Source organism: Anabrus simplex, chromosome 1, assembly GCF_040414725.1.
Source record: "Anabrus simplex isolate iqAnaSimp1 chromosome 1, ASM4041472v1, whole genome shotgun sequence".
Taxonomy (NCBI): Eukaryota; Metazoa; Arthropoda; class Insecta; order Orthoptera; family Tettigoniidae; genus Anabrus; species Anabrus simplex.
The window spans coordinates 1359057290-1359069390 of record NC_090265.1 but is presented as its reverse complement, the minus strand read 5'-3'; the positions used below and the strand labels follow the sequence as shown (position 1 = coordinate 1359069390).

General features: G+C 37.9%; 1 protein-coding gene across 6 annotated transcripts in view; it reads right to left on the bottom strand.

The window, feature by feature from the left end:
- LOC136858342 (transcription factor SPT20 homolog) overlaps positions 1-12101 on the bottom strand; it is a 615333-nt gene that overhangs the window by 124398 nt on the left and 478834 nt on the right. For all 6 annotated transcript variants that reach the window (XR_010858631.2, XM_067137808.2, XM_067137810.2 and 3 more), the window contains one exon: positions 7527-7612. Coding sequence is in view for 5 of the 6 variants with exons in the window: in XM_067137808.2 (XP_066993909.2) it covers positions 7527-7612 (86 nt within the window). In the remaining variant the exon portion in view is untranslated. The remainder of the gene's footprint in view (positions 1-7526; positions 7613-12101) is intronic.

The window sequence follows — 12101 nt, the reverse complement described above, 5'->3', positions numbered from 1 at the left end:
TAACATTTTTTAATTACCTGGCGCATACTGAAAATCTGATCCTGACAGCCCCTCTGTGATCTGAAAGCACACTGGTTTTCATCCAACCTCTTCTCAACCACTGATCACACCCTCCCTTTCAAGATGCCAGTGAACACATTGCCTGGTATACTAATCAATGAGATACCTCGATAGTTGTTGCAATCCTTCCTGTTCCCTTGCTTATAGATAGGTGCAATTACTGCTTTTACTGCAATTACCAACACTCACATGCTAATCTTACTACTCTATGAAGCCATTTCATCCCTGCCTTCCCACTATACTTCACCAATTCAGGTCTAATTTCATCTATTCCTGCTGCTTTATGACAATGGAGTTTATTTACCATCCTTTCCACTTCCTCAAGCATAATTTCACCAACATCATTTTCCTGTTTGCCATGAACTTGGCTGTTCACAACACCTTCAGGAAGATTTTCTTTTACATTAAGCAAAATATTCCCTCCACTTCTCCAGTGATCCCTGGGATCTATTATGATTCACCTTAATTACCCAAAAAACTGTTCATTTCCTTTTTCCCTCCCTTCCTAAAATTCCTTATTACTGTCGAGAAAGGTTTACCTGCTGCTTGACCTAGCCTTTCCACGTTATTACCAAACCTTCCCATGACTTCTTTTTGGATTCAACAACTATTTGTTTAGCTCTGTTTCTTTCATCTATGTACAATTACCTGTCAACATCAGCCCTTGTTTGGAGCCAATTCTGATAAGCCTTCTTTTTATGTTTACAAGCTGCTCTCACTAGCAAATGGGGATTCTGTTAGGTTTGATAGTGAGAATAGTATTGATAATTTAAAGATGGATAATAGCAATAACTTAGAACATGACCCACAGTGTTACAATGAAGAGGATGTAATAGAAAATAGCACACCTAGCGAGAACCCAGAACCAGTTAATTTGAGTATGACACGGGGCAGTATTTTTATGTTGAGCATCATTCTAGAGCAATTATAGAAGCAAAGTAGGAAAACTGATGATGATAATCAGAGATTAAGTAAGAAAATTGGGGATCAAAGTAAGAACATTGATGATGTTAAATGCAGTAGTGAGAAATGAGGAGAAATTAAGTAAGAAAATTGATGATGATAAATTTAGCAGAGAGAAATTGGTGGAGAAATTAAGTAGAAAAACTGATGATAGAGGCAGGGTGTTAAATACGAAAATTGATGATCGAGCTAGGATAGTTCGTGATGGGAAAATTAATTGAGGAAACAATTAATAAAGTAAATCAGAGAATTAGTGATCAGAGGGAAGAGAATCAAAGACATTTTGAAAGTAGGGGGGCATGAAGAAATAAGGGAAGATGTGTCGGATGAGCTACTTTGTATGAATGTTGGTGATAACAATACTGTTATTGTAGAGAATGACCTATCTTACAAAACTTGATTTATTCTGCTTACATATTAATTCTTGTCCATTATAACGGTAGTGTTGCCTGTATTTGCTTTCATAATTATTAGATTATTATAATTGGATTTTCTTTTTTAGAGCATGTATTTGCTTTTGTATGAGAATCAAAGCCTTAGCTATTGTCGTTATGACTAAGGGGTGAATTACGGGAGTTAATATTGTTTTTTGGGTTGAGAATGGAGTTTAATTTTCTTCTTACTTCAAATCTTACTTCGTCTTGTTTATCTGCTGGCAATTTGCTAATGGCTAATTCTGCTTCTACTGTTGTAGTGATGGCTGTGTTCAGAGTGTTAACATTAGGCTAATTGTTGTATGGGCCCCTGGCTAAAATGGAACTTTCATCTCCGTTCAGTGGTACTTTGGACAAATTTATGATCGGAGGGTGAAATTGGTTGGGCATGTTAGGCCAAGTGTTTTTGTTGGTTTCTTTAGCATAGTTGTTGTTGAGTTTAGAGTTCATTAACGCATGCAGCATTTTCTCTGGGATTTGTTGTTTCTTTGATAATACAATAGATAATCTATTGTCAACTTGGGCATAAAATAGGTTCCAGAGAGCATTCGAAAGTAAACTTGTAGTTTTGAGGTGAGTCCCGTGTAATCTATGGTTAAGAAGGGACATTTTCTTGTACAAAAAATTGATCTCCTCTCTCAGCCAAATCTTATTTGTTCTAGTTTGTGTTTTAGTAATTTGAAAAGAAGATTGATGATTTTTAGATTTGTTTTTAAGAAAGATGGGTGTCAAATTGTGAGTGATACACTGTTTAAGAAATTTGATGTCTTTGCCTAATTTGGCTATTTTGACTTTAAGATCTAAATATAAATAGGCTTTCTGTTTTGCCTGGTTGGCTACATAATCACAGGATATAAACTTCATGGTTCTGATCATTACTGAATTGTAATCACAATAATAATTATTAAATTAATGTTGTAATGGCCCACCTTTCAATACTATAATATGCAATATTGTGAATTACGTAAACTAGGGACTAGTTTCGGCCTGGACTGGCCATCTTCAGTCTTAATGTAAAACATCTAATAATTAAACAATTGTACAAACACACAATTGACATAAAACAAATGAACAAATATACAATTGATATTAAAAACTGGGATGAAATTATGAGTAGATTTGAAATGAGTATGAGTAAATTTGAAATTTATATATCTCTATATATATATATATATAGGTCAGGTTCACCTAGTCAACACCATAACCAAAATTAACTTACACGCCGCATGACATATTTATATCACATATCAAGGCAAACATGAATCGTACAGCATCAGTGTTAACACATATAACAGAACATAAGCACAAGCCACATGTTGAAGCCAAAGAGAATATAAAAGGTATCCAATCAAAACACAAACAAACTCATCACACATACGGATCAAATGGGTCAGTGTTACCTTCCGCCCCTACGTAGGAAGGAATACATAACAAACAGACATGAAGAAAAGGAAGGAGACTGAAATAAATCAGCAGCAAATAAATAAAAGACTAATATACAGAACAGGGATCTCTCAGCACACTAAACAATATAACTATGGCAAGCTAAGGAGAGGAAAATAAGATAAATACCTGAAGCATGAAGAAATAGAATCCAGAGATTCTAAATAATCATATACATTGACTCAAAACAGAGAGTCATACTGGGTAAATTATGAAGCTTTTTACAATACCAATTAAAAGATACGAGAATCATCTCATGGCCCAGCGCCTCCAACTTTTTTACCCAAGCCAATCTTGTCTCCCGAACAGAGAGCAAACAAATCAAAGTTAAAAAGAAATGCTTCGGCAATCCTTCATTGGATAAGGTGTCATCTGTTTAATCGGGACGAACTACACGTCAAGTTTGAGAACAATAACCAGTCACAATCGAATGATCTATGATACTATAATCTATCAGCTTCATTGTCCGTATTGATAATTTAAGCACACAATGTAAATAATTTAAAACATTTTGTAAAATAAAGTATTGATTAGATGGAAAACTCGTCCTCATACTTGTGTGATCTATGACATCGTAAAGAAGGAGTTATCAGAAAGTATATATGAAGGTAATTAGGTGTGGCACACATGACTTTCACTGTAACTAACAGTATTACTGCCATTTTTTTTTCAATTGGCTTCTACGTTGCACCAACACATATAGGTGTTATGGTGATGATGGGATCAGAAAGGGCTAGGAATGGCAAGGAAGTCGCTGTGGCCTTAATTAATGTACCGCCCCAGTATTTGCTCTGGTGTGAAAATGGGAAACCACGGAAAACCACCTTCAGGGCTGCCGATAGTGGGGTTCGAACCCACTATCTCCCTGATGCAAGTTCACAGTTGCATGAACCTAACTGCACGGCCAACTCGCCCAATCTGCCATCTGTTAGCTCATTGGAATATATTTTCTTTCTGTGCGACTTTAACAAGGAACCTGTCCAATGACTGTTGCTTTTGCCTTATTTTGAGGATTTCTCTAAAGTGTGACACTGCATTATTGTTAAAAAGATTCATCACTTGGACTGCTACACCCCCATTTACATGGCGATTTACCTACAAACTTTGCTCAGTTTCCCACATTTTACATATTTCCCTAATCTCATTTGACATGACAGATTCTTCCCTCCTTCTTTTCCTTCCTCCTCAGATGAGGCTTACTCTGTAACTTCCTGGTGTTCCTCATGATGTTGAACCACAAATTCATTAGTGGTCAGCTCCTGGCCATGTTCTTCCCTCTGTTCTTTAATGTCGGTCTCACTCACCTTCAACCCTAAGGTCTTTCTAAGGGACACAATTTCATTGACAACTGGTGACTCCTGTTAATAAGTAAAACCATCAAAATCCTATCCAAGAATGTAATCAGACCACAATTTTCTCTGAGCAGAAGTGGGGGTCCTCTTCGTGACCACACCCCAGGCTTTGTAGACAATTTTGAAGCAGTTCACCATGTGGAATATTTTCTTCCAAAATTCTCAGAGAGTAAGGTTTGTTCCTACTGTCTCTTTGAAGCATCTCTGAAAGAGTGCTTTATTGTATAGCTTTTTAAAGTTCGAAATGACCTGCTGATTCATAGGATGGTATAGTGGAGTGGTGTGGGGAGGAAGCAACTTGACCTTAATGAATCTGAGGTCCTCCAGTAAGTTATTTTCAAGGCCTGGAGAATGAGCAGGAGCATTATCCGTAACCAGCAAGACTTTGAATGGCCGATTCTTTTCTAAAAGGTATTTCTTCACTGCTAGACTTAAGACCTTGTTAATCTACTGAATGAACAAGACACAAGTGGCATGAGCCCTGCCAATGGACCTCCAGCTAACGTTTAATTGGCTCTTCTGCACCATGCATTTTTTGAAAGCTTGTTGATTCTTGGAATGATACATGAACAAGGGCTTGACTTTTAAATATTCTCTTGCATTAGCACACAACAAGAGGGTGAGACAGTCTTTCATGGATTTGTGACCAGGCACTGCATTCTCTTCTGCTGTAAGGCAGGTCCCGATGCGCAGAAAAGGACTCACTTCTGCTGAGGTAAGCGTCTATCTATCGGGGCCAATAACAAAGAAACAGAACATTATTCGGTTCTACAAACAATTTTACTGCTTCGGCCCCGTGTTGACTTGAAATCCAGAAGTGTTCAATCTTATATACAGTTTAAGGAATGTCTATCAAAGATCTGAAGGATCTTTTACCAAGAAATATTTTAAATCAAAGGTTTTTATTCAAAACAACGATCATCTTGCGATTTTATGAATACAACTGTTGGTTCCCACAAACTTTATCATCAAGAGTTTAATGAACCATTCAGCCAATTTTACTGACTATATGACTTGCAACTTTAACAAAGTTCTTCTAATAATTTATCTTAAATGTCCTTGCATATAAAAGTGTTTTTAATTTATCTTTCCAATGTAGTAATGTAATTTGTGTATTCTTATTTATTGCTGCAATTTATTCTAGATGATGATGTCCCTTAGGGGAAGAAACATGTACTAGAAGTAATAAATTACATATGAATTGTATAAGCGGACCACTTAAATATAATATTTAAGCTATTCTTAAATATTCACTACTTGGATGTTGACTATTTAAGGAAGGAAGATATGCTAACTGAACTCGAGCAGGCAAGGTTCTGCACAATCCTTCAGCAAGAGGGAGAAGAGAGGGGGAAACGACTGACTAGGTTGTGTTTACATGATGTTCAGCAGACAGACCAGTACTATTCATAGTACAAAACCTTGCTCGTTCATCAAGTTAAAATTCATTAAAAATATTTGCTGATCTTGCAAAACACTTGTAGACCAAGTTACTCGCAGTCCAAAATTTTACTGCAAATTGGTGGTGCCTTAGTTTTTATGCACCAGTTTGAACCGTGATACAGGTTATAGAAAATGTTCTAATGCTACCTGGAATTTCATACAGGCATAAAATGTTATACAATGTTTGCAATGTATACTTTTAAATATTCATGAAATTCAGTGGACCACTCTATGCATTGTTCCTATGGGAAGAGCCAGACTGTTCTTCTCATAACTGCTCGTCTGCTGTACATACTGTATTACGAGAATGGAATGTAAGACTTTCCCCTGCACTGTAAGGAGTGATACTGTACCTCTAAATTTGTGCACTCATTTTTTTTTTTTTTTTTGGCAGTTTAAATATAACACCATCTCTAGTCTCCTAGTCTCCAAGAAAGCCTCCATGCATCAGGCGGCAGCACGTCGGCCTCTCACCGCTGGGTTCCGTGGTTCAAATCCTGGTCACTCCATGTGAGATTTGTGCTGGACAAAGCGGGGGCGGGACAGGTTCTTCTCCGGGTACTCCAGTTTTCCCTGTCATCTTTCATTCCAGCAACACTCTGTACTATCATTTCATTTCATCTGTCAGTCATTATTCATTGCCCTAGAGGAGTGCGACAGGCTTCATTCATTCCATCCCTGACCTGATCACTGACTGGAAAACAGGTTGCAGGTTTTCATTCATTCTGGTCTCCAAAATCTTGGTGTTCTCGCTTGCACAGTCTGGTCAGATTTTCCATACATGTTTCTTTCTTAGCACTAACCGAGCAAAATCGTGAGTATCTACAAATCTAGCTATAGACAATAAAAAATAAATGAAAGTCAGAAATTGTACAAGACTTTGTAGAAATTTTCCTCAAGCAAATTTATTATCTCAGAATTAATTTGGGTCAGAAAGGATGTGCATAAGTACATGGAGAATAAGTTCACTTTTGAATTAAAAAAGAATGCATTCACAGATGAATTAACAAACCTGAAGAAGGAAATCTGACCACAGAGGCAAATATTGCATACAATGCTACATAATCTTGTTGATACAAAATAAAAGTTTAATAAATAAAATAAAAATGAAAGCAACTGACCTCAACTATCATATATTTTTGACAAAAATAAAAAAAATCACCCTTTTCCCTCAGTCTACCAATAAGTTGGTAAACTGTAAAAGAATTTTATCTTGGAAAGGTAGTATATTTTCAGTACAAGAACCTCATACTACTGAGCCACAGGTTCTATGAATAATGAACAGACCAGTCATACCACGCACAAATAAGATGTGCACAAACTTTCAATGCAATACAATCAGAAAAGAATGATACTTTTCTTAATAATCATCAATGATCACCCTAATTTTAAAGTACATTTATAATACACAAAGGCTAATAAAAAAACCCCAACAAAACATATTTGATAAATGAAATAAATATTAGTATCACACCTGCACAATGAATGTAAAACACCAAATGAAAATAATAAAGAGGATAACTTCATGTATAAATGAATCTTCAATCATACTGAAAGAGAATAAAATATAAATAATTTTCATAAAGTGATTTGAAAAAATATAATGACTAGTGACGGATAGAGAAGTAGAATAAATGTAAGAAAAATACAATGTAAGCGGGTATCCATCACCTCAAAATTGTCAACAAAAATGCTCCCCAGTAGCTCACTGCTAATTTCATCTGGAATTGAATATTATTTTACAAACACTTCATGAATTGTAGTCAAAACACTTTCATAAACAATCCCTTACATAACTCGTAAAATTAGTACAAAAGCACTGCTGGCTTACCCAACTCCCTGCCTCTGGGGCTGTCCTGGAGAGTTGGCAGTCCCTGCTGGAGATGAGCTCTGACCCAGAGTCAATCCTCGATTTCCCTAAAACAAGGAAATAAGCAAGGGCGTATTGAAAGACAAAGAAATAATATTACTTACCTTTCATAAATAAACAAATATTTGAAATTGTAGCTCAGTAGAGGTAATGCAGGAGTTGGATCAATTAACTTAATATACACATCTAGCTTCTTGCATGGAATAATAGTTGATTAATTATAGAGTTAAGGAACTTATCTGGTCATCATTCAATATATACTACTTAATATGTGTAGAACCTGTGTGATAAGACTTCAAAATAATGCTAACTAATTAGAAAACTGGGTAGAACCTGAGACAAAATAAAAAGAAAGACAGAAAACAGAGAGTAACATATGAAGTATATGACACAAAGATGATAAGCATCTGCAAATTTCTATCTTATGAGTTATACACAGCAATTTAGTATACAGGGAAGGAAGGGAAGTGAAGGGAAATTAAAATCACACGATTCAATCGTCAAGAAATCATTTCAGACCTAAGTAAATATTTATTCTAATATTGGGCCTTAGAACTTGTTAGACTATAATTACACCTATTTACAGTATGTTCAAGAATGGAGACAACAGGCTTCAGAAGCTGTAATGGTAGCAGTTTGGATTATTGACTGAAATGGCCTAGTATAAATGAACAAACCTGAAGAAGAAAATTTGATCACAGAGGTAAATATTGCATACTACTGTAAAAAGTAAGGGGGGGTCCAATATGCGATAGCCTCCCATTTTGTCTAGTGACTTCTGGGTATAAAGTAAGTTGTACATGTACGTATTCTACACTATTCTTTAACAGATTTGTGATTTCTAAATTTAAAATCGAACACATAACTTTCATGTCTACATATATAGTAAACTAGCTGATGTACCCGTGCTTCGCTACGGAATTTTACATTGTATACAGAATTCTAGGTTAGGTAGTGTACACGTTGTGAGCAAGATTGTATCAAATTTCATAGCTCTAAACGTCCCCCTAGAAACACGACGGGGAAGTCGCCAAACGTCTTTTCTCATATGAAGACTGGGTTAGGGAATTTTCATTGTAATGGTAGGCCCGCTTGCCTACCATCAGTCTCAATAAGGTTGGGGAGTTTTCATTATAATGGCAGACATTCACTTTCCACCTGCCTTTTTATATCCTCAGAAAGACCGTCTCAGTAGTTTTCCCAACTCAAATGAACATAAGTCATTATAGTGACGTCAGTAGGAATGGCGCAATTAAAAGTAATGCTTTCATATGAAATACTCGATCAAATGAAAAAATCACACATTTTCTCACTTTTAACGAACAGTACTATGCTGCCGATCTAACAGTCCAAAGTTCCAGAGCTGGAATGACCCAGCCACAGACAGTCGTGATCCGTGAACACTCTTTGTCTTTTTTGGTGGGGGAGTGGAGGTGTCGAATAGTGGACATTCCAAGGGCAAAATCTATGCCCTTTTACTAATCTGTTTCCTAGGAGTACTGTGCCGCACCAAGTTTCCCTTGGTGGCGCACTCCTCAGTATGTAATACATTCTTTGACCGCTATCGACCTTTCGGTCGATTTATCCCTGGACGTGACGTATGACTCGTTTTCTCCTTGACAGAGTGCGCTTCCGGCCATCAGCCGAAGTCTCTTCAGTCAGTCTTGTGTCCGCCTTCTTTGAAACTAGTTCGCGGGACGGTTGTAGCCGACATGGCGGTCGATACAACAATGTACACTTTGGGATACGAGATCTTTGACCTGTACCGTTTATTTTTCATGCAGTGGATTTACCTACTTGAATGCCCGACTCTTTATCTCTGTCGCTATTTTGTGACTACCTAATGCTCTGAGCGACGCCCGACTATTAAGGTAACTTTTTTGGCTTGCTATGGTTGCGTGGGCGTTTTAGTTATGTACATTTAACCGTCAATGCTGCATTTTGCCTTATTGCTAGTTTTCTCTGATCTTGTGTGTTCTGTTTTTTGTGTGACTTAAACCTGTAAGGATGGAGGATGGTTTTAGTCAGTGGTGTGTTTGTTTGGCGTGTATGTGATCTGAAGTTCGAGACCTATTGCCATTTTTTTTTTTATTCGTCGATTCTCTCATGGCCGAGCTCTTGATGCGTGACGTTGTGTTTGACGCTATGACTGGTATTCATGTTCGTCCGTGGTGAGGCGATATGAATACGTTGCAAGCGTGATGGTTACGATGAAGCTACTGGGAATTATGTGGGGATATGCCTTGCCTTGATGCGGCAATCCTTTGTTATTTTACGCGTCTTGTACTGAGCTCATGAGTCCATGAAAGGACTTGTCTTGCTATGCGGATCTCTCTGTGTTCGTTATGTGTCTGGACAAAATTGATTATTCTACCTGTATACATTTCTTTTGGGTCTCTATGGTGAGTGTGTACGTGTGGTTGTGCTGTATGCTTGCCTGATTAACAGCATTCTCCTTTTCTTACAGTGTTATTTTTTTAAAAGTTTTATTTACATTTTCTTATTTTCATTCCTCGGGCTATTTGCTGGCCTAATTATATATTTACGTTTGTTGCTTTCATTTGAATGAGTCTTCTTTCATTGTTAGCATTGTTTACTCGCCTCGTAACTATGGCAGCCATATTTATTCTTTGATTTTTTTCTTCTGGGATGCTGTGCTTTTCAAATGGGGTTGTTGCGTGATGGTTCTCTTCTCTGGGATGCTGGTCCATATACATGGAGATGTGTGAGATGTAACGTGTATGTTTTTATTTGATGTGCGTGTAAGTTCTTTCGATATATGTCCACTGATATTAGTTCATTGCGAGGACGAATGTGTCATACGTCGCGTGTATGAAGTTATGTGGAGGAAGTAAATAGTATGTTACAAGTTTGTGATTGAAAGATGCTTGTGTGGCCATGTTTGATATGTTTTCAATCTGCCTCTTGATATGATTGGATGAATAACCTACACGATAAGTTTCTACGCATATCTCCGTGAGTAATGTTTCAAACTTGAATTTTTTTTTTTAATTGCCTTATCTTGCTTTATTTTCGTTAATAAACCCCCATGTATTTTGACCCCGTTCTTTCATTTATCGGGACGGGTTCTGGGTTCTTTCTGTATCCCATTCCTCCCTTTAGTTTAATTTGGTTCGAGTCCAGCTCCAGACTGTTTTAGTCTGTTCCAGCCCGTCCACGGCCTCGTCTCATGAGGTAAGTTGGTAAGTATTCACGGACCTGTTGGTGTGTGTATGCGTGCGTGTGCGTATGTATGTGTGTGCGTATGTGCGTGTGCGTGTCTACGGTAGCAGAGTGTGTGTAAGGCATGAGTGAGTGTGTGTATGCGGCAGTGTGTGCTGCGGGTGTGTGGGTGCAGATGCCATGCAGAGCGTGGTTCGTGGCTGGAAAGTTTCACCGAGGGGCTGATTCTCGGTGGAGCAGAGCTGGATTCTTTTAAAATTAAGTTCCCCCTTTTAGGTTTATACTGTGCCATGAATATATATATTAATTGATGCTATTTCACAGCATACTTTAGTTAAATCTTGTGTATAACTTTGGTTGTGATTTTGTCATTGTTGACTGTTGCTCTTGCATTATTTATCTTATCTGTAAACAATGGAGAACATACAAGACAATGCGTGTGAAAATCTCCCCGGTGTTGATATGCAAAATAATTCAGGCACGTCTATGGAAAGAAATTCCGTTCATTCAAACTCTGATCACCAAGTAAGGACTCATTTTCGAGGGGGTGTGGGGAAGATGTGCCGCACCAAGTTTCCCTTGGTGGCGCACTCCTCAGTATGTAATACATTCTTTGACCGCTATCGACCTTTCGGTCGATTTATCCCTGGACGTGACGTATGACTCGTTTTCTCCTTGACAGAGTGCGCTTCCGGCCATCAGCCGAAGTCTCTTCAGTCAGTCTTGTGTCCGCCTTCTTTAAAACTAGTTCGCAGGACGGTTGTAGCCGACATGGCGGTCGATACAACAATGTACACTTTGGGATACGAGATCTTTGACCTGTGCCGTTTATTTTTCATGCAGTGGATTTACCTACTTGAATGCCCGACTCTTTATCTCTGTCGCTATTTTGTGACTACCTAATGCTCTGAGCGACGTCCGACTATTAAGGTAACTTTTTTGGCTTGCTATGGTTGCGTGGGCGTATTAGTTATGTACATTTAACCGTCAATGCTGCATTTTGCCTTATTGCTAGTTTTCTCTGATCTTGTGTGTTCTGTTTTTTGTGTGACTTAAACCTGTAAGGATGGAGGATGGTTTTAGTCAGTGGTGTGTTTGTTTGGCGTGTATGTGATCTGAAGTTCGAGACCTATTGCCATTTTTTTTTTTTATTCGTCGATTCTCTCATGGCCGAGCTCTTGATGCGTGACGTTGTGTTTGACGCTATGACTGGTATTCATGTTCGTCCGTGGTGAGGCGATATGAATACGTTGCAAGCGTGATGGTTACGATGAAGCTACTGGGAATTATGTGGGGATATGCCTTGCCTTGATGCGGCAATCCTTTGTTATTTTACGCGTCTTGTATTGAGCT